The 23,811-nt window shown below is 37.9% G+C and overlaps 1 protein-coding gene across 1 annotated transcript in view; it reads left to right on the top strand.

The window, feature by feature from the left end:
• The first annotated feature begins 1,293 nt into the window (after positions 1 to 1,293).
• The window catches only part of ADGRF2 (adhesion G protein-coupled receptor F2), a 36,046-nt gene continuing 13,528 nt past the window's right edge, over positions 1,294 to 23,811 (top strand). The window contains exons 1-5 of the mRNA XM_049764731.1: positions 1,294 to 1,426; positions 1,574 to 1,675; positions 13,256 to 13,407; positions 17,164 to 17,406; positions 20,024 to 21,385. Of these exons, the coding sequence (XP_049620688.1) occupies positions 1,294 to 1,426; positions 1,574 to 1,675; positions 13,256 to 13,407; positions 17,164 to 17,406; positions 20,024 to 21,385 (1,992 nt within the window). The remainder of the gene's footprint in view (positions 1,427 to 1,573; positions 1,676 to 13,255; positions 13,408 to 17,163; positions 17,407 to 20,023; positions 21,386 to 23,811) is intronic.

Genomic DNA, 23,811 nt, shown 5'->3' with positions numbered 1-23,811 from the left:
CTACCGAGAACTCTGTTTATGGGTGATTGGGCTTCCACTGTAACTTTACCCTGTCCTCTTTCTTTGCATCTTTGTTGTCATAATTAAAATAAAATAAAAAAAATTATTTTTCAAAAAAAAAGTTAATTTGATTCAGTTAAATTTAATTAATATTATTACAACCACTTTACCTAAGCTAAAGTTAATGCAATTCAGATAAGCAGGACTTCTGGTCATATTTTATAAGAATTGAATTAGCAAATACATCAATGACCCTAATTTTTTTTTTTACAATTTTGATGGTTTTATCCAAAGTGTATCTGTACTGATGATGATTCTGGTGAGTCATTTTGATGATTTAGTAGATTGTAATAAAGAATGTCAATAGGGCTGCAAATTGTTTAAAATTTTGGGTCTCCATTTGGCTTGGTATTACAAACATTTAAAAGTCATGAGCAATGAAGTGATGCTTTTATTTAAATGATTCCAGATCTCCAGAAAATTGTCAACAAGCTGAAGTAGGCAAAGCAAAATATTGCAAATAATCACTGAATATCAGTGGATTCAGAGAAATTTTCAGAGAAACAAGTATTTCAATGCAGAAAACATGGTTTAAAAATACATTTTTCTTTCTTAAAATAATAGCTTTGTTTGCTATAGTATGATGTATGTCTAAGATAAACAACTTTTTGCCTAAATAAGATGAAAAAATATAAATGATCAAGCACTGAAAAAATTCTTGCTCTTGACAATATTCAGTCTTCTAAATTCTTCGATCTGAAAACAAAGAACTGCCAAGTATCTTTCAAAGATAGTCTCACACAGATTAAACTATATATAAATCATTAAAATTGAATATTAAAAAATTCAGTGTATGAGAAGCCCTGTACAGAACACCAGTCCTTATGTGAATCTTTGGTTCTGCCTGATTTCCTCCACTCCTTCCTTTCCTTTATTGAATAGTTTATGTGCCCTCTATGTCTCAGCACTGTCTGAAGTCCCATATAACCACTGTAGTTCTGGCAGAAATAACAGAAAGTAACAGGTCACATCTTAGATGGTTTTTCAAAAAAATTGCCATCTATTTGCAAAAAAAAAAATGCAATGATAAGCTTCTATGAGAATGAGGGTTTAGACATCACACCTGGTGCTTACATTTCACCAAAAGATATTTTGAGACTAATCTTGCACATGGTCAGTCCAGCTTGTCTTTCACCAGAGCCACTTCCACGTTTCTCAGCCTTGCCTTACCCTGACAATGAACTGTCATTCCTTCTTTTGACCTCACAAGGCTGTTGTTCTCAATCACACCCCATGGGCAGTTCCCTTGAGAGGGAGTCCTATCCTATTCGAGGTTCCATGCACAAGCACAGGGAAGAGCCACTAGGTCATGCAGTGAAACCTGGTGATCCCCTTGCTGGCTGGGGCTCATCCCTGCTGCCGTTTGGTACAATCAGTGGGGGCCAGGGCAGCTATCTCTGAAACAGGAGCAGGGAGACAGGACCTAGTTTTGGCATCTGCAGGGTCAACAGTGTAGTGGCATTTGAAAGGCTTCAGATGGATGATATTGTGGCTTTTCATTGATTTTTTGCAGTAGCACGAAAGGCATTCTGTCCTGAAGACGATGACGCGTATGTTTTTGCTGTGTGGTCTGGTGTTTCTTTTACCCACGGAATCCTGCAAGACGTTATGCCAGGTATGAAAAGGGAAAGTGGGAGGGTAAATTGGTAGGGAGAGTCGGTGGAAAACCAAACCCATAACATGACAGTTCTCAGTTATTCAACCTAAATTGAAGGGAGATTGTCCACACAAAAGACATCACAAATAACTGAGTCCCCAAACCCATTTTAGCCTACAGTTTCTGGCAATTTTCCAGTAATTTTTTCCCCATAAGTTCTGGAGATGCAAGGAGTCTCAAAAGATTTAAGGACAACAAACTCTTTCCCCATTTCCCTTGATGGTGAAATACTGTGTTTGTGCTTCACCAGGGTGGAGCTGTTTTTTAGGGTGCTTGAAAAGGTGGAGGTGGTGAGAGCTGTCAAACTGTGTAGATGATATTAATGGCATTTTGTGGGCAGGACCTTGGAATGATCTGGCACAATGAAGCATTGTCCCACCCAAATGGCACTTTGAGAAACTTGATAGTGAATACCATGGACAGATGGATGGGAAAGAAGCAATAAGAGTTAAGGATAAACTGGGTGGGGAACAATTTTTATAAGCTTTGTCAAACAGTGTATCCAATTGCTCTCTCTAGAATCTTTTTCCTTTTACACATAGTAGTTTTTCTTTTTGTTATATATGTATAATATTGAATGGAGAGAGAATCAAGCTTCTTGAGAAGCAAAGACATAACTCAAAGAGTAGAGCACATGCTTGACATGTACAATGTTCTGAGGTTGCTTCCCAAAATCTCATGCTTTTTCTGGGGAGTAAGTGACCCTCAAACTCCACCAGACCAAGCTCTGCTGAGAGAGACCCTGGGTTCTTTAGCACTACTGGGGATGACACTGATTAAAAATAAAACTAGTCTCCTTGGATAGATAAGATTTGTTGACCACAATTACGTAAAATGGATTTTGAAATATTGGTGATGCTCCTTTCATTTTATTTATTTTTTATTTTTATTTTATTGGTTTTGGGTATGCCCAGCAGCGCTCAGGGGCTATTACTGGCTTTATGCTCAGATATCGCCTCCAGCAGGCTCAGAACCACTGTCTGTCTGCATTCTAGGTAAACACTCTACCTCCACACTATCTTTCCGGTCCCCATGCTCTCATTTTAGAGGGAAACTGAAGCTTACATTGAGGAATGACTCGATTGAGGTTACTTAGCTACATACAAACATACTTAGTTACAGAGCTAAGGTCAGACTACTAGGTTCTTGTTCTTTCTATTTTAATATTTTCTTTCTTCCTGAGAATTACAGCAGAAAGAATTTCATTTGGATCTTCTTTCTAAGGGCTCTAAAATGATGATGTTGTTCTCTGGCCGTCTGAACCTAGATGGAAATTTTCTCCATGATCGAACTTCCTTAGTGACAATCAGCTGGTGTCTACTTAATGGGAGACTTTAGAACCCACTTAAAATATCTTTTTCTTTTGAGGCATCTGCATTATTTCTTCTCTCCATCTCCTCATTTACATTTAACCACAAGGCTGACTAGGAATATGGGCAAAGACTGGGAGATTTTGGTTTCTGGGTATCACCTGACCAGGAGTACCCCATCTTTTTTTCCTTCATTTACAAGCTGCTAGATGCTGTTCTACCATGACTACCCCATTTTCTGATCTGCTAACTCCTAGGTGGGAATCACAGGTTGCAGATTTGCAGGTGTCTTTTTCAAAGTTAGAATGTGGAACCTAGACTGTATCTAAAGAGGTCCTTAGTAGATACCACCACACCCTGTCCCCTATCCTGAAAGAAAATATCCAGAATAAGTCATATGTGAATGAACTTTGACCAATTAGAAGGAAAGAAGTAAATGGGATCCACCATGTGGAAAGGCAGCATTTCTAGGTTTCTTATAGACAGAATAGCTTTATCTGCTCATTTTTATCTTGTTTACAGACATTTCACTGGATTCTCTTTTTTCTATATTAATATCTTTATTTAAACACCTTGATTACAAATATGATTGTTGTTGGGTTTCAGTCATGTAAAGAACACCCCCCTTCATTGGTACAAAATTACCACCACCACCAATGTCCTAAATCTCACTGGAGTCTCTTGAATGGACTAAGGCTTGTTTACTTTTACGTGATTCCAACAAAAAGTGAGGGTATCTTGAGATGCTGATGTATCCACACTGGTACATCCTTTTTCTGCCTTTTTCATGTGGGCATGGGCTGGCTTGATGGAAAGAAGAGTGGTATTGGAATGAATGAGCTCATACTTAAAAGAAACTCCTTGGGGCTGAAGAGATAGCTCAACAGTAGAATATATGTCCTTGAGGGACTTAAAATTTAATTAAGCATTTAATATATAATATACAAGATAATTTTTGTGACAAACTGTGTCACACACATAAAGTTTTGACTATAATGTAACATGTAAGATGAGTATATACCAAGCATTTAATGAGTTGTACAAGGATATGGATAATAAATCCTACATGAGCCTGAGAAGAAAATCTATGTCATTTAGAACTGAATTAGAAAAGACTTTGAAGACACAAACTTGAACTTTATAGGTGATAAACATTCAGAATGGCTGTGTTCAGAGAACAAAGAGAACTAAATCTTCAGTAGCACAAAGATAATCAAGGTTCCAGAACATTGTAAGTGTTTTCCATAGATTAACCTTTTTATTTCCTATAAAAATGTTCTTAGGTCAACAAGTGAGTGACTAAAGAAACCGTGGTACATATAAACAATGGAATACTATGCAGCCATCAGGAAAATGAAGTCATGAAATGTTCTTATACATGGATGGACATGGAAACTATTATGCTGAGTGAAATGAGTCAGAGGGAAAGAAATTGACACAGAATAGTTTCACTCATCTATAGGTTTTAAGAAAAATAAATGATAGTATGGTAATAATCACCAGAAATAAGGTTTGAAAGGTCCAGTGCGTGATATGAATCTTGCCACAAAGAGTGGTGAGTGCAGATAAAGAAATAACTACACCAACAACTACCATAGTAATGGTAGTGAGTGAGAGAAATAGAATGCCTGTCTTGAAGACAGGCAGAGAAGAGGAAAATAGGGGTCATTGGTGATGGGAAGGTTGCAGTGGTTAAGGGGGTTATTCTTTTTATGATTGAAACCCAAATACAAAAATGTTTGTAATCATAGTACTTAAATAAAGATATTATTTTTAAAAATGTTCTTAGATGTCATATGATTGTAGTACTACTGCCCCTATTTGACTGTACAGATGAGAAAAAGGAGACTCAGAGAGATACACCAACTGGTACATATTGGAGTTTGAGTCAAGGAGTTCAACTACCAGAGGGCACCCCTTTATCATGATGTGACATTTTATCTCAGTGAAGGCCTGATCCGATATAGATGATGAAGAAAGGTGCTCATAAAGAGAGGAATAGGCTTTGGGTGACACCCTGTACATGACAATAATATAAAACTGCAAATACCGAGTTAAGGGGAAAGTGAATATTTAAAGAGAATGAAAAAAGAATCACATGGAAATGCAAAATTAGAAATGCTGAAGAGTATTATATTCCAAAGCTACTAAGGATTATTTAGTATAAAATTAAGTAAATAACATTTTATTTTACTTTGTTAAATTTTAAAAATAATTTTAAAATTGATTAATTATGCAAATTTGTAACATTTCCCTATTTTTGGTGATACAACAATTTTTGTAAATAACATCTTAGTGGATGGGGAGATGGTTCAAAGGACTCATTGTATGTGAGAGTTTCAGGTTTGAACCCTAACACTCATTGTCCCATGAGTACTACCAGGTATGGCTTCAAAACAAAAACTTAACCAAACCAAAGCTAACATTAAAATTATTATTATTTTTTGTTTGTTTTTGGGCCATAACTGGTGATGCTCAGGGGTTACTCCTAGCTATGTGCTCAGAATAGCTCCTGGCTTGGGGGACCATATGGGATGCCAGGGATCAAACCTCGGTCCGTCCTAGGCTAGCACGCGAAAGGCAGATGCCTTATCGCTTGTGCCACTGCCAGCCCCTAACATTAAAAATATTTAATCGTAAATAAACTTATAACATTTTTCTGCAAAAATATTTAGACTTTTTTCGATGGGAAAGCAGAGAGTTTCTTCCATTTTCCCTCTTTTTATAGGAGGGTTTTGAAACAGGAATACATTCAGCAAGTTTCTTTTGTTTATGAACTGCAAAGTATCAAGTCACTTTGAATATTCTTCTATGACAATTGCCTATATTCCTAAAATTGATGTTCTTAGAGATGTCATGTCCCAATTCTAACATGGAGATGACTGGAAACAAAGTAAGTCTAGGGTACTTAATCCCAGTGAAAGGTTTTTCAGTTCAACTTCTTTTTTTTTTTTTTTCATTTTTTATTTTTTTATTTTTATTTTTTTAATGCATAATTTTTTTTATTTAAACACCTTGATTACATACATGATTGTGTTTGGGTTTCAGTCATAAAAGGAACACCACCCATCACCAGTGCAACATTCCCATCACCCAAGTCCCAAATCTCCCTCCTCCCCACCCAACCCCCGCCTGTACCCTAAACAGGCTCTACATTTCCCTCATACATTCTCAATATTAGGACAGTTCAAAATGTAGTTATTTCTCTAACTAAACTCATCACTCTTTGTGGTGAGCTTCCTGAGGTGAGCTGGAACTTCCAGCTCTTTTCTCTTTTGTGTCTGAAAATTATTATTACAAGGGTGTCTTTCATTTTTCTTAAAACCCATAGATGAGTGAGACCATTCTGCGTTTTTCTCTCTCTCTCTGACTTATTTCACTCAGCATAATAGATTCCATGTACATCCATGTATAGGAAAATTTCATGACTTCATCTCTCCTGACAGCTGCATAATATTCCATTGTGTATATGTACCACAGTTTCTTTAGCCATTCGTCTGTTGAAGGGCATCTTGGTTGTTTCCAGAGTCTTGCTATGGTAAATAGAGCTGCAATGAATATAGGTGTAAGGAAGGGGTTTTTGTATTGTATTTTTGTGTTCCTAGGGTATATTCCTAGGAGTGGTATAGCTGGATCGTATGGGAGCTCGATTTCCAGTTTTTGGAGGAATCTCCATATCGCTTTCCATAAAGGTTGAACTAGACAGCATTCCCACCAGCAGTGGATAAGAGTTCCTTTCTCTCCACATCCCCGCCAACACTGTTTATTCTCATTCTTTGTGATGTGTGCCATTCTCTGGGGTGTGAGGTGGTATCTCATCGTTGTTTTGATTTGCATCTCCCTGATGATTAGTGATGTGGAACATTTTTTCATGTGTCTTTTGGCCATGCGTATTTCTTCTTTGTCAAAGTGTCTGTTCATTTCTTCTCCCCATTTTTTGATGGGGTTAGATGTTTTTTTCTTGTAAAGTTCTGTCAGTGCCTTGTATATTTTGGAGATTAGCCCCTTATCTGATGGGTATTGGGTGAATAGTTTCTCCCACTCAGTGGGTGGCTCTTGTATCCTGGGCACTATTTCCTTTGAGGTGCAGAAGCTTCTCAGCTTAATATATTCCCATCTGTTAATCTCTGCTTTCACTTGCTTGGAGAGTGCAGTTTCCTCCTTGAAGATGCCTGTAATGTCCTGTAGTGTTTTGCCTATGTGCTGTTCTATATATCTTATGGTTTTGGGGCTGATATCGAGGTCTTTAATCCATTTGGATTTTACCTTTGTACATGATGTTAGCTGGGGGTCTAAGTTTAATTTTTTGCAAGTGGCTATCCAATTGTGCCAACACCACTTGTTGAAGAGGCTTTCCCTGCTCCATTTAGGATTTCCTGCTCCTTTATCAAAAATTAGATGGTTGTATGTCTGGGGAACATTTTCTGAGTATTCAAGCCTATTCCACTGATCTGAGGACCTATCCTTATTCCAATACCATGCTGTTTTGATAACTGTTGCTTTGTAGTACAGTTTAAAGTTGGGAAAAGTAATTCCTCCCATATTCTTTTTCCCAATGATTGCTTTAGCTATTCGAGGGTGTTTATTGTTCCAAATGAATTTCAAGAGTGTCTGATCCACTTCTTTGAAGAATGTCATGGGTATCTTTAGAGGGATGGCATTAAATCTGTATAATGCCTTGGGGAGTATTGACATTTTGATGATGTTAATCCTGCCAATCCATGAGCAGGGTATGTGTTTCCATTTCCGTGTGTCCTCTCTTATTTCTTGGAGCAGAGTTTTATAGTTTTCTTTGTATAGGTCCTTCACATATTTAGTCAAGTTGATTCCAAGATATTTGAGTTTGTGTGGCACTATTGTGAATGGGGTTGTTTTCTTAATGTCCATTTCATCCTTATTACTATTGGTATATAGAAAGGCCATTGATTTTTGTGTGTTAATTTTGTAGCCTGCCACCTTGCTATATGAGTCTATTATTTCTAGAAGCTTTTTGATAGAGTCTTTAGGGTTTTCTAAGTAGAGTATCATGTCATCTGCAAACAGTGAGAGCTTGACTTCTTCCTTTCCTATCTGGATTCCCTTGATATCCTTTTCTTGCCTAATCGCTATAGCAAGTACTTCCAGTGCTATGTTGAATAGGAGTGGTGAGAGAGGACAGCCTTGTCTTGTGCCAGAATTTAGAGGGAAGGCTTTCAGTTTTTCTCCATTGAGGATAATATTTGCCACTGGCTTGTGGTAGATGGCCTTCACTATATTGAGAAAGGTTCCCTCCATTCCCATCTTGCTGAGAGTTTTGATCAAGAATGGGTGTTGGACCTTATCAAATGCTTTCTCTGCATCTATTGATATGATCATGTGGTTTTTATTTTTCTTGTTATTGATGTTGTGTATTATGTTGATAGATTTACGGATGTTAAACCAGCCTTGCATTCCTGGGATGAAACCTACTTGATCGTAGTGGATGATCTTCTTAACGAGGCATTGAATCCTATTTGCCAGGATTTTGTTGAGGATCTTTGCATCTGCATTCATCAGTGATATTGGTCTGTAATTTTCTTTTTTGGTAGCGTCTCTGTCTGGTTTAGGTATCAAGGTGATGTTGGCTTCATAAAAGCTATTTGGAAGTGTTTCTGTTTGTTCAATTTCATGAAAGAGTCTTGCCAAGATTGGCAGTAGTTCCTCTTGGAAAGTTTGATAGAATTCATTAGTGAATCCATCTGGACCTGGGCTTTTGTTTTTCGGCAGACATTTGATTACTGTTTTAATTTCATCAATGGTGATGGGGGTGTTTAGATATGCTACATCCTCTTCCTTCAACCGTGGGAGATTATAAGAGTCCAAGAATTTATCCATTTCTTCCAGGTTCTCATTTTTAGTGGCGTAGAGTTTTTCAAAATAGTTTCTGATTACCCTTTGAATCTCTGTCATATCAGTAGTGATCTCTCCTTTTTCATTCCTGATACGAGTTATCAAGTTTCTCTCTCTCTCTTTCTTTGTTAGGTTTGCCAGTGGTCTATCAATCTTGTTTATTTTTTCAAAGAACCAACTTCTGCTTTCGTTGATCTTTCGGATTGTTTTTTGAGTTTCCACTTCATTGATTTCTGCTCTCAACTTTGTTATTTCCTTCTGTCTTCCTATTCTTGGGTCCTTTTGTTGAGCATTTTCTAGTTCTATTAGCTGTGTCATTAAGCTACTCAGGTAAGCTCCTTCTTCCTTCCTGATGTGTGCTTGCAAAGCTATAAATTTTCCTCTCAGTACTGCTTTTGCTGTGTCCCATAAGTTCTGAGAGTTTGTGTCTTTATTGTCATTTGTTTCCAGGAACCTTTTTATTTCCTCCTTGATTTCATCTCGGACCCACTGGTTATTGAGCATGAGGCTGTTTAACTTCCAGGTGTTAAAGTGTTTCTTCTGAGTCCCTTTGGAGTTCACAAATAATTTCAGAGCCTTGTGGTCAGCGAAGGTAGTCTGCAAAATTTCTATCCTCTTGATCTTATGGAGGTATGTTTTATGTGCCAGCATGTAGTCTATCCTGGAGAATGTCCCATGTACATTGGAGAAGAATGTGTATCCAGGTTTCTGGGGATGGAGTGTCCTATATATATCCACTAGGCCTCTTTCTTCCATTTCTCTCCTCAGGTCTAGTATATTCTTGTTGGGTTTCAGTCTGGTTGACCTGTCCAGTGTTGACAAAGCCGTGTTAAGGTCCCCCACAATTATTGTGTTGTTGTTGATATTATTTTTCAGATTTGTCAACAGTTGTATTAAATATTTTGCTGGCCCCTCATTCGGTGCATATATGTTTAGGAGAGTGAATTCTTCCTGCTCTACGTACCCCTTGATTAATATAAAATGTCCGTCTTTGTCCCTTACAACCTTCCTGAGTATAAAGTTTGCATTATCTGATATTAGTATGGCCACTCCAGCTTTTTTATGGGTGTTGTTTGCTTGGATAACTTTTCTCCAGCCTTTTATTTTGAGTCTATGTTTGTTCTGACTATTCAGGTGTGTTTCTTGTAGGCAGCAGAAGGTTGGATTGAGTTTTTTAATCCATTTAGCCACTCTGTGTCTCTTAACTGGTGCATTTAGTCCATTGACGTTGAGAGAAAGAATTGTCCTGGGATTTAACGCCATCTTTATTTCAAAATTTGGTGTGTCTTTTGGGTAGTCTTGTCTTAGATTAGGTCTTTCAGTTTTTCTCTTAAGACTGGTTTTGTGTCTGTGAAGTTTCTGAGCTGTTTTTTGTCTGTGAAACCATGTATTCTTCCATCAAACCGGAAAGTGAGTTTTGCTGGGTATAGTATTCTGGGTGAAGCATTCATTTCATTCAGTCTTGTCACAATATCCCACCACTGCTTTCTGGCATTGAGCGTTTCTGGTGACAGGTCTGCTGTAAATCTCAGGGAAGCTTGCTTGAACATGATTTCCCCTTTTGATCTTGCTGTTTTCAGAATTCTGTCTCTATCTGTGGGATTTGTCATTGTGACTAGGATGTGTCTTGGGGTGGTTTTTCTGGGGTCTCTTTTGGTTGGTATTCTTCGGGCATGCAGGATTTGATCACATATATTCTTTAGCTCTGGAAGTTTCTCTTTAATGATGTTCTTGACCATTGATTCTTCCTGGAAATTTTCTTCCTGGGTCTCTGGGACTCCAATGATTCTTAAGTTGCTTCTGTTGATCTTATCATAGACTTCTATTTTCGTCTGTTCCCATTCTTTGACTAATTTTTCCATTGTCTGCTCATTTGCTTTAAGTTTTTTGTCCAATCTCTCCTGCTGTATGGAATTGTTATGTATCTCATCTTCCACAGCACCAAGTCTATTCTCAGCTTCTGATACCCTGTCCCAGAGCTTATCCATTTTGTCATTCACTTCGTTTACTGACTTTTTCAGTCCTGTTAGTTGACATGTTATTTCAGTTTGGAGTTTTGTCATTTCTGCCTTCATATTTTCTTGGTTCTTATTAGTGTTCTGTTCAACTCGATCCATGGTTTCTTGGAGTCTGTTGAGCACCTTCCATATTGCTAGTCTAAAGTCCTTATCTGAGAGGTTGATTAGTTGTTCAGTCATTATCTGGTCCTCAGAATTGTCATCTTCATTCTCTATGTCTGATGCTGGCCTGCATTGTTTCCCCATTGTCACACTTGTATTGTGGGTTTTTCTACGTGTTGTGGTGGTATTCATTGTCTATATGATGTAGGCAGCACACTCCTCTGGCTCCTCCCTTTCTGGATGGGCTGACTTGCCTCTAAGTGAGGGGAGTCCTCCGTGGATGAAGCCTCACACTGGGTCAAATCTTAGGCCCGAGCATGCAACAGAGAAGACAGTCCAGAGAGAAATGTTTGCTTCTGTGATATAGTGCCGTTCTTAGTGTGATTTTTCCTTCTTGTTGCAATGGAGTTCTTTCCTTAGAAAGAGTGCACGGCCGCGTAGCGAAGCGGAGCGGCCGTGCTCCTCTGAGCCTCTTTTTGCCCCACTCGCAAGAGTTTCACGCAAGAGGACAGTAGACAGACATAGACAGGTCACACTCACAGTCTTTCACAGCTGAGCCCCACTGGGCCGGTGTACTTTGGCGGATTTTCCCCGCCTGGTGTCACACACAGGGAGCCAGCTTTTGCAAAGGTTAGCCGGTTTTTATGCTCTGAAGTCCCTCCCTGAAAATGGCGTCTGGGCGAGCGAGGTTTCTGGAGGCTCTTTTTGCCCCACTCGCAAGAGTTTCACGCAAGAGGACAGTAGACAGACATAGACAGGTCACACTCACAGTCTTTCACAGCTGAGCCCCACTGGGCCGGTGTACTTTGGCGGATTTTCCCCGCCTGGTGTCACACACAGGGAGCCAGCTTTTGCAAAGGTTAGCCGGTTTTTATGCTCTCTCAGTTCAACTTCTACTTGTCAAGATTCTAGTAATCAGATGGTTCGGAAGTGTTAGCCAGAGTCAGAGAGCGTGTGAAGGTGGGAGAGTATGGTCGTTAAGTGATTTTGCTTTTGAAATCTCAATAAAATCTTGATTACATGAACATGTTGTTAGATCATTTCCAAGGGCTTCAAAAAAGGCCCATATAAGTAAAGAACCCTACAGCTTAAATTTCATCAACCTCCCAGTCACCCCCTCCTGGTCCACTTCCTAGGGAGGAAGCGGATTATTGTTCCTGTAATGGAACAAGGATCCAGGTGAAGGTCAGAGGAAGGGAAAGCAGTTCAGACTGGAGGGAAATGAAACCTTGGGGAATCTTCCTACTGAAAGAATGTGGTTATTGTGGTTGGTGGTCTGTGACTAAAGTGAGTCTTTGCACTGGTACATGGGTGTAGACATAAATTTTGATTTTTCCCTTCCCAGGCTGCCAGAAGAAACAAGGAGATGGGATCTTCTAGGCCATCTGGTATGTTGACAGCAGTTGCTGATAAAAGGAAGTTGTGCTGTTAATCTGTTTTACAGTCATTCTCAGCCCTGCCTAACGGCCAGGCAGATGGCTCTCCTTAATGACTTATACTTGACTCTTTATTTTTCTTCTATGAAATTGGATCTTTGACCCCTTTTCTCCAGCACACTCTGAGAATTCTTTGCCATAAATCCTTTAGATTTATGCTAACTCACTCTGATTCAGTCACTAGACCAGGTCTATGAAAACCTGCAGATAAGTTTGTAAAGGTCATTATAAATTTCTGAGCAGGGAGTTGGCTGGAGAACACCAGCTGTGGGGATTTCAATCTGTATTCTGAGATGCTGCTGTCTGAGGAGTAAATGGTACATTCCTGTACAGTCTAAACTGCAATCAGTTTAGGGACTGAATTATGGGCTTTTCCATCTTTCAATTAGCACAGACTTACTTTTCATTTCTTTTGACTTTTGGACTACTCCTGGCTGTGCTCAGGACTTAATCTGGCTCTGAATTCAGGGATAATGCCTGGCAAGACTCATATGTAATGCTTGGGATTTAACAGGGGTTGGCCACATGCAAGGGAGATGTCATAATCCCTGAATAGTCTCTCTGGCTTCCCACTTTAATCTATTTTATATTTTTAATAGTAAGTTTTAACTGGAATTTCTAGGATATTGTGGGAAAAAATCTATGACAACCATTAATATATCTCAATAATTTTCCACCTCAGATAGACTTCTAATGTCTACTTGACTGAGAAATCTTCACCTTGTGGCCTCTGGTAGATTGACTTGTGCAGCTCAGAGACCAAACGTCACCCATAAAAGCTAATGTCATTGTTTCTTTCCTCAGCTATATGTGATGGTGTCTGTGTGGACAGTTCACACTGCAGTCAGCCTTGCCCTCCTGACATTCAAGGAAATATGGGATTTTCATGCAGGCAAAAGCAATGGCACAAGACCACTGACACCTGCCGGACTCTAAATGCCTTCAGTATTTTTCAGGTAAAAATCCTTTCTTTCACAGGTAAAGTGTGACCTCACATAAATATTATGTATTTTAGCTCTCTGTAAGAGAGTAAGTGGAAAACAGAGACAGGTTGAGTTGTGGTTTGTGTACAACTAAATAAGTCCCTTCTATCCTCTCTACTCAAAAATATAGCTTCTTTTTTATTAGTCTTATTTGAAACAATTGAAGTAGCATGAATTACAAGTGCAAATATCCATAAAGTTTTATGGATTGGTAGCCCAATAACATAATTGGTATAATAATATAATTGGTAGCCCAATTATAGAATTGAGTGTACCAAATAAGGAGAAAAATGAGTTGGCAGGAGATGGTGAAACTGGAAGTAGTATTTGGACAGTGATGGCAGGTCTTGGGCACTATAGCGGTGGTGAGGTGAGTGAATATATTAATATCATAAACATTAACACTATGGTAACCATGGTCCCTAAACTATAAAAATTAGTTTTAGGGATACATTGTTTTTGTATCCTACCAACTACCAAAGTTCAATAACCCTCCATCACTTATTCATAGGATTCTATCTGTTCCTTACCCTCAGTACCCTCAGCTCTGAGGTCATAGTCTAACAGTTAATTTTCCTTGAATATTGTCGTTTCTCTTGCTTTGTTTCTTTACATCTCATGCTTGAGTGGAATCATCTGGCATCTGTCACTCTTCTAATTTATTTCACTTAGCATGACACTCCCTGGTTCCATTCATTTTGTATAAAAATGCAACATTTTGCTTATAAACAAATATTTCATTGTGTATCTATACACCACAGTTTCTTTCATTTTAATTTTTATATGATAGTTTCTTTAACCATTCCTCTGTATTGGGCACTGGGTTGTTTGTAGATTTTGATTGTTGTAACTAGTAGTACAATGAGTGTAATGTACATGTGTCTTTTGGAATAAATATTTTTTGTAGTTTTGGAAGAGAATCTAGGAGTGGAATTGCTAGATCATGTGGGACTTCTATTTTTAAGTTTTGGAGATATTTTCATAGTTTTTCAGATAAGGCAAATGAATTCCTAGGACAGGAAACAAGGATTCTTTTTGCTCCTTATGCACCAGACACTTGTTTGTTTCTGCTTTAAAGTAGGCTATGTAGTGGTGTGAGGTCTTGCTTTGCAATTTCATTTGCATTTTTTGCATTTGAATTTATCTGATACCTGGTGGTGATAAACATTTTTTCTCTATGCCAGTCAGACAAGAATGACACATTATGTTTTAGGGTGGAACTCCCCAAAGGTGCTTAAGATATTTAGGGGGCCCTCCTGGTGATCTGGGCATTAGGCTAGCTGTTTAATGAGAGGGCACCTGAGATCTATTTCCTGCAGTACTGGATTAGTTGGTCAACCTGTGCTCAGGGATCTATGAGACCAATTGAGAAGCAGTGTTCTGAGGACTATGTGGTGCCTGAGATTGAACAGGTTTGGCCACATACAAGGCCTGTGCCTTAACCCTTGAACAATATCCAAATGCTCAGTGCTCCACAATGACATTTCTTAATTCTGGGCACCTATAATTCATGGTCTTTTTCTTCCACATCTTTCATAAAATAAGAGAATTCAAACATTTGGGTGAGAGCTTGACTTGCTGTCTATAGTTATCATGGCAATTCCTCCTCTCTTTATTCTTATCTCTTTAATTCTTTTCAATATTGAATGTGTCCTGCTGTGACCATCCTGAAAAAAATTTAAGATAGGGGTGATAGAAGAATGAATAATAGTGATTGAGTGAGTGACAGAGAGCAGGTTGGTTGTTTGCCTTGCATGAGGCCAATCTCCTATATGGTTCCTCGGGCACCAATGCATGTAATTATTGAATTACAAACTAGTTCTCTTTGAGCATTTTTGGGTGTGCTCCCCAATTTTTAGGGAACTAAAATTGAGGTACGACACTTTACTGGATGAATTGGAGTCTTCATTTTTGAAGACTCTAAATTATATTTTGGGAGGAGGGAATATTTGGTATTTCAGGACTTTCTTCTGGTTCTGTGCTCATGGATCACTTCTTGAAGTACTTGAGGGTGCTTGGAATCTATTCTGGGTTGGCTAAGCCTTATCTGCTGTACTATCTCTCTGGGTCCCTAATTTCTGTTCTCATTAAATCATGAGAAATATGCTATTCTCAAGGAATTATCTCCCACCTACTTAAATTATTAAAGGTAAGTCGACTTTTAATGAAATAAATAAAGTCAATGTTATTTTATTCTTTTACTTCCTGTCCTCCATTTTTCTACTAGGAACTTTGCCTTTCTAACATTCAAGTCCTCTTTGACTGGACTCTTTGTTTTTCAACTTCTGGCTCTTTTATTGAAATTTGTATATTTCAATTTTATGGTTCTGGAACATTTTTATTCCTAGGACTCCAGAGATGCTATACATAAAGAGTGTGACTGAACTTTAAATATTCCAGCTCCAGGATGTGTTACTCTCTGTCCACTCCACATTTGAGGGATCCAGACAAAGTTTCAGACTAAATGATTAGTTTTACTTTATTGAGGTCATACATTTGATTCCTCTATACCAAATTAGTGAAATCACATTTTCTTACTTCGTTCAACATTTTATGATGTGCAATTCAAACTTATATGAGTTTCAGTGTTATGTTACTTTAAAAAAATCCAGTGCTTCATATATATAATATGTTTTAATAATTAAACTTGCAATCTTGCTTCAACCACAAAACTGAAGATATTCTATCTGCCTCCCAGATCATGTTTCATCTCAAACCTCCATGCAAAGGAAAGCCAAGAGTGCTAACTTAGAACCCTGAAAACATGTATAAGATATAAGATATATAACAGATATAAGAACACTAGTGGTATGGCTCCTTCTTTGCTGCACAGGTTCTGCGAAAGGGGCTCATGTAGATCTTGGAGGTGGGCTTGATATTATAGAGCAGAAATCCAAGTGTCTGTAACCCTTGACAGAATGTGTTCAACCAACAATAATGTCAATTCTAGGTGTGTCCTTTAGATCATCATTTTTCAACTGGAGGCCAGATGGTAAATAATTTTGGCTTTTTGGTCTTAGTTATAACTAGGTACCACTGCTGTTAAAATGAAAAAAAAATAAAAAACACCAATTCATAAATGAGTGAGTTGACTGAATTTTGATACAACTCTATTTTCAAAAAAGCAAGTCCTGGAGGCATCCCAACTCGAAATATAGGACTAACCCAGAGCAGCAATTTATGAGTGACAGAATCTATCATTATTTTTAATTATTCTTTCATCTTGGTGCTCCAGTTGATTTTATCAAATGCAGCTCAGAATTTTATCTTAAAATATGCACCAGTATCATGCTTTCCCTGGATAGAATATTAAAATATGTTTAAATTTTTTATACAGATGAAATGAAATTTCTGTATACTTGTAGAATTTTCATGCAATATATACACAATAAAAGGTTTGAAGTACAATGCCAAGGAAGTCAATGGCTACATGTAGAGAAAAAATGATGGGTTAGATAACTGGCAAGCTGGAACTTTTTTGTTCATACACCTATAGCAGATATGACTTTGAAATATTGAATAGAAAAGCAAAATGCATGTCAACATGTACCTAAAATATTACTGTGAAAGATATATAATCCACTTTAATAAAAATAAAAATCATTATTAAAAAAAAAGAAAAGATGCAATACTCAATTGTGGAATTGAGCTGTACTCAATTTTAGCAAGTGTACTCTTTTATTTAAAACAAAAATTACAGAATGAAAACTTCTTTTTGTCATTTCTTAGGACACAGCAATTAATTTTGTTCAGCCACTTAAACACAATTCTGAAGTGTATGAATATTCTGCAAAGCAAGAGACCATTAGTGAGATGTTAATGCGGAGGTGTCCAAAGGATTTATCCTGTGTCATTAGGAACATTCTGCATTCTCCACGGATGCCAGGAAATATTGCTGTCATTGTGGAGCTCTTGCACAACATATCCACCCCCACAGCCTTTCGGGAAGGCGTTGATGAGGCAAAAATGAAGGTGAGTAGCTATGAAGATTTGGTAAAGTATTATTTTGTTGGAAAAGAATTACAGGGAAAATGGGCCACAGCAATAGCACAGTGATAAGGCGTTTGCCTTGCAAACGGCCAACACAGGACCAACGGTGATTCGAATCCCGGCATCCCATATGGTCCCCCATGCCTACCAGGAGTGACTTCTGAGTGCAGAGCCAGAAGTAACTTTTGAGCACTGCTGTGTGTGACACCCTTTCCCCTCAAAAAAAAAAAAATAATTGCAGAGAATGAAGGAGAATGGGACTATTAGTGATAGGAACTGACAGTAGTGGTGGGATTGGTGTTGAGATATTGTATGTCTAAAACTCAACTATTGATAATGTCCTAAATCAGGGGTGGCGAACAAGTTTGACACAAAGAGCCAAAATTTTAAACTGTGAGAGTCAGAGAGCAACACCACGCAGTGACCTGACAAAACAGACAAACACTCACACAAAAGCATCTAATTTTAACAATAATATATTAAACACATATTGTATTTTGCCATTTTGAGTGAGGGTCAAAATCCTGCAGCGATGGTGAGAGTGTGCTGTGTCCTCCACACCAAGAACTAACGGCCAGATGTGACCCAACCCGTGACCCACGGGTCCCCCTGCTCGCAGGCCTGTGCAGTTGTTTCCGAGGGATGGGAGACGGGACTCCGCGCTCGGAGATCTCTCCTCAGAGGTCCCTCCTCAGAAGCAGCAGAACAAAATTCAAACTTGGCAAAGAGCCACAGTATACAAAAATTATGATAAGAGGCAAAGAGCCACATTCATTTTGGCCGGAAGAGCCGCGTGTTCGCCACCCCTGTCCTAAATCATGGTTCTTTAGCTATAAATGAAAAATTAAAAAACTTGCAGATGAGTTGAAATGTTCTATGACTTTTTTGAGTACTGTAATCCTGTATTTGACTGTATCTATAATGCCAAGTATAGCAAAAATTAATAAATATTCATCAAAGAAAGAATGAAAGCATGAATGGATTTCTTCTTTGTCAAAGAGTCTGTCCATTTCTTCTCCCCATTTTTTGATGGGATTAGATGTTTTTTTCTTGTAAATTTCTATCAGTGCCTTGTATATTTTGGAGATTAGCCCCTTGTCTGATAGGTATTGGGTGAATAGTTTCTCCCACTCAGTGGGTGGGGGGGGCTCTTGTATCCTGGGCGCTATTTCTTTTGAGGTGCAGAAGCTTCTCAGTTTAATATATTCCTATCTGTTAATCTCTGCTTTCACTTGCTTGGAGAGTGCAGTTTCCTCTTTGAAGATGCCTTTAGTCTCAATGTCTTGGAGTGTTTTACCTACGTGTTGTTCTATATATCTTATGGTTTCGAGTCTGATATCGAGGTCTTTCATCCATTTGGATTTAACCTTCGTACATGATGTTAGCTGGGGGTCTAGTTCAATTTTTTGCAAGTGGCTAGCCAGTTGTGCCAACACCACTTGTTGAAGAGGCTTTCTTTTCCTATACATGGATGTACATGGAATCTATTATGCTGAGTGAAATAAGTCAGAGAGAAAGACGCAGAATGGTCTCACTCATCTATGGGTTTTAAGAAAAATGAAAGACATTCTTGCAATAATAACTTTCAGACACAAAAGAGAAAAGAGCTGGAAGTTACAGCTCACCTCATAAAGCTCACCACAAACAGGAATGAGTTTAGTTAGAGAAATAACTAAGTTTCGAACTATTGTACTAATGAGAATGTACGAGGGAAATAGAAAGCCTGTCTAGAGTACAGGCGGGGGTTGGGTGGAGAGGAGGGAGATTTGGGACATTGGTGATGGGAATGTTGCACTGGTGATGGGTGGTGTTCTTTACATGACTAAAACCCAAACACAATCATGTATGTAATAAATTTATTTAAATAAAAAAATTTTAAAAAAAGAAAGCATGAATGGAAAAATTGAATATGTTTAAATAACAAAAATTTAGAAAAACCACATACTGGATACTGGATTGGACACTGAAGTATGCTTTTCCAACATAGATTTTGGCTTTGGTAAACTTCTAAGGGATAAGAGTGGTTTTCTGAAGTGATTTTTTAAAATATGAGTCAGAATATATGGCTAAAATGCAAAGTAGCCAAGTGTAATTGCTACAGAAATGGGGAATGGAACAGAATTCATTAATTTTGACATTGAGCCTAGAGTGAAAAGTGGATATCAAGCACTGGAGTCAATTTCTAATGGACTAGTTTCTGCTACAGCGCCTCCCCCCCCACCCCCCTTTTAGGACTTCACAGATATTATTCATGTAATGGGTGTTCCCAACTGCAAGTTTCACCCAAGTAAGATATGGAACTGACCATGGAGATGAGTATGCTGAAGGCTACCTACCTCTTGTCTTACAGGATGATATATAAATGTGAAGAAGGGAGTTTTCTCGTAGCTTTATGCTTCAATTTGAGCTGTGGTGATATTGGAGTTACATGAATCTTTTGATGCTGAAACTTATTTATTAGATCTGGATTGGGACTTGAGATTTAATATCTCTAAGATCTTCCCAGGGGATGCCTAGGATGCCCATTTTTAAAAGCCAATCTTAAATGTACCGACAGATTCAGAGAGTACTAATGCAAATATTTTTTTTTTATTGGCAGAGTTACAGTACCATGGCCAACCACATTCTTAACAGCCAAAGTATCTCGAATTGGACCTTCATTCCTGACCAAAACAGCAGCCACATCTTGCTACACTCAGTCAATTCCTTTGCAAGGAAGTTATTTCTTAAAAATCAACCCATTAATATATTGAAAGACTTCATTCATACTACGGGAACAACCATATCTGGAGAGAACGATGAAAATAATTTAACTTTATCAATGAGAGTGAATGACACCTACGTTAAGGTCATTGGAGGGGTGATGATTAGCAAAGATGAACTTCACAAGTTGCCTTCCCCTTCTCAAGTGATCAGTATCGCCTTTCCCACTCTGGGGGCCATCTTGGAAGCCAGTCTTTTGGAAAACAAGACCGTGAATGGAGCTGTTCTGTCTGTCATTTTGCCCAAGGAACTTGAAATTATCTCCCTGAGTTTTGAAAAGATCAGTAAGGCTGAGGAAAGGAGGTCACAGTGCGTTGGCTGGCATTCCTTGGAGAACAGATGGGACCGGCAGGCCTGTACAATGATTCGAGAAAACTCCCATCAAGCTGTTTGCAAATGTAGGCCAAGCAAGTTGTTTACTTCTTTCTCAATTCTTATGTCACCCCACATCTTGGAGAGTCCAATCTTGACTTACATAACGTACATAGGGTTGGGCATTTCTATTTGCAGCTTGATCCTTTGTTTGTCCATTGAGGCCTTGGTCTGGAGCCAGGTGACAAAGACAGAGATCTCTTATTTACGCCATCTGTGCATTGCTAATGTGGCAGCTACCCTCTTGATGGCCGATGTGTGGTTTATTGTGGCTTCTTTCCTTAGTGGTCCAGTGACACACCACAATGCCTGTGTGGCGGCCACGTTTTTCGTTCACTTCTTTTACCTTGCTGTGTTTTTCTGGATGCTTGCCAAGGCCCTCCTTATCCTCTACGGAATCTTGATTGTTTTCCACACGCTACCCAAATCAGTCTTGGTGGCATCTCTCTTTTCTGTGGGCTATGGGTGCCCTTTGATCATTGCTGCTATCACAGTAGCAGTCACTGAACCTGACAAAGGCTACCTGCGGCCTGAGGCCTGCTGGCTCAACTGGGATATGACCAAGGCCCTCCTGGCCTTTGTGGTTCCAGCTCTGGCCATCGTGGTTGTCAATCTCATCACAGTCACAATAGTGATAGTCAAGACTCAGCGAGCTTCCGTTGGCAGTTCCATGTTCCAGGAAGTAAGAGCCATTGTGCGAATCAGTAAGAATATCGCAATCCTCACACCTCTGCTGGGTCTGACCTGGGGATTTGGAATAGCTACAGTCGTCAATGATCGCTCCCTGACCTTCCATATTATCTTCTCTTTGCTTAATGCATTTCAGGTAAGTGTGATGCAACTGAGAACACTCAAAGCGAGAGAATTCAGGAAGAAATTTTGTAATCAGGAGCTTAAAGTATACTTCTACACAAAAGACTACAACACAGTGCATTTCAGAGTCTGTTAAAATAATAAGCTTTTGCTCTAGAAAGGCTTAGATTCAAATTTGACCGTTTCATTCAAGAATGTATAACATTCTTTGGAGATATTCGCTTGACTTTTTCAATGTTTTTGCTATCTACAGGTTTGTTTTTTTTTTTTTAGAAAATTTAAATAAAATGATGATTGGAAAATAGTTTAAATAATCAAAAGATACTTAGTCAAAAATTGATTTATTACTGTTAGGAAATTAAATAATGTCATTACTCTCAAATCTAAGGAGGAATCTGGAAGTATTAAAATACATGTTATTCACTTTAACTTATTTTAAGCAAGTAACATTACAAACATTTTTTGGTTTATAACAGTACAATAGGTTCCATGTATACATCATTATAAAACAACATTACATTGTATATGCTGAAATGTGTACATTTGTTATATTCTTTATTCAGAATTCATATTTGCCATTGGAAGCCATCAGAATTTAGTGGGGAGTCATGTAGACTGGCTTTAAGTAGCTATTTTTCTCTTATCTCACCTCTATGAATTAATCAATGTCATAGTTAAATGACTCCTGGTCAATTCCAATGCTTACATACAAGGATACTTTCACATAATATAAGGGCTAAGCAACAGTTTATGTTTCTATCAACATACTTTTCATTTAAAAATGCATATTTGCATTGGGATGTGGCTCAGAATTCATGTCTCAATTCTACTAGGCCCTGGGTTTAACCCCCAACACTGCAAAAAAATAAATTGTAGCATGTTAGCAGGTTAGTATGTTCAGATGCCATCCTTAATTTTCTTAATATAAGTTAAACTTTATTATACTGTGTTATATATGTAGCTACAACTAATTATAAAGGAAGTCTTTATTTTTTTAATACTTTATTGTCTTTTAGCAACAGGACTATTGATATTTTTCTCCTTAAATGTATTTTTATTTGAAAATAAGTGTTTTGCTTAAAATATAGATATTTAAATTTTTTTCATTTTTATCTTATAATTTTCAAATATGAGTGATTTCATTTATTATAAAAACTCTGATATCTTGAAGGACAAAGTTAATAATAATAGGAATGGCTTACCTTTTGAATCTATTTTACATTTTCATAGAACATGCTAAGTGTTGTAAATATTTTTTGTAGTTACCAATGACCTTACTCACATTTATGTGAGTAGTAATTTATTGGTAGTAATGTGATAGGAAACTTAGGATTTCCAAATTTCTGCTCAGGAGAGTCTTAAGGCCTTTGAATCACATCTTATGCCTCAGTGTTCTCCTTTGCTCAGCTCCTTTGGGGGAACCTAACTGATTTTTGTTTTGGATAAGACTGAGTACTCTTGTATTTTGGTACCATGATCTCCTCTACCTGTCATAACAAGATTAATTTGCATTTTCAATTCCATTCCTACTTCCCAAGAAGCAGATTGAGGCCCCTCTATGTACTAGTGCTGGTGGAGCAGTGAGGAGATGAGAACAGTATTGGGTGGCAGGAAATTTTTAGGTAGTGGGGTGCTGACACTAGCTTGTATTGGCTGGTTTTGAGAGATGGCTGCTGTTTTCAGGAACTTTGGTGAAAAGTGAAGACATGTTTGAACTTGTAGTGAAATGTATAGAGACAGATACCATTATAATGATAGTATGTGGAATTGTAATTAAATGAGTTAGAGACAATGCAAATATCTTATATCGTTGAAACATACTACACTCATTTTCTAATTATTCTCCTATAATTTACTATACTGCAGGTAATTAGTATACCTTTTGTCTGTATGGAAACATGGAAGGCTATGATGCCCAGTTATTTTCAGTTATTTTCCATATTGGGAGATGGTACATAATTAGATCTAAATCAGCCAGACGGGAATATTTAACCATGGATATTGCAAATTGCTTAGGTGAGAAGTTGTTAATTGCTATTTACTAGTATGCAAATGAAGCAGAGTAACCTTGGGCTGGGTGGAAAGAAAGGAGGGTCATATATCTATTGACTAAGGTGTAGCTGATCAACTGAGCTTTAAGAAGTGGGACAAGTAGAGTTTAGAATGGGCTAAGAAGATGAACAGCTAAATATGATCTAGAGAAAACTTTGGTGGGAAAAAGTGAAATATGTTGGGCTTCGTTGATAATATATATATATATATATATTGTATAAGAGAATTTAAAATATTTGAGGATACAATATTCAGTTTAAAGCACATGTTTTGAAACTTTAGAGGGCCCTTTTAAATTTCCTTGCTCAAAGTGCACTTTTTTTTCAACCCAATAAAATGCAAAAAAAAAGTGGCTACCAGAAAATTCTACTTAATCAGATACATACT

The sequence above is a fragment of the Suncus etruscus genome, chromosome 18 (genome assembly GCF_024139225.1).
Source record: "Suncus etruscus isolate mSunEtr1 chromosome 18, mSunEtr1.pri.cur, whole genome shotgun sequence".
In the NCBI taxonomy this organism is placed as follows: domain Eukaryota; kingdom Metazoa; phylum Chordata; class Mammalia; order Eulipotyphla; family Soricidae; genus Suncus; species Suncus etruscus.
The sequence above is the reverse complement of the archived record's forward strand: the minus strand, read 5'-3'. Positions and strand labels throughout refer to the sequence as shown.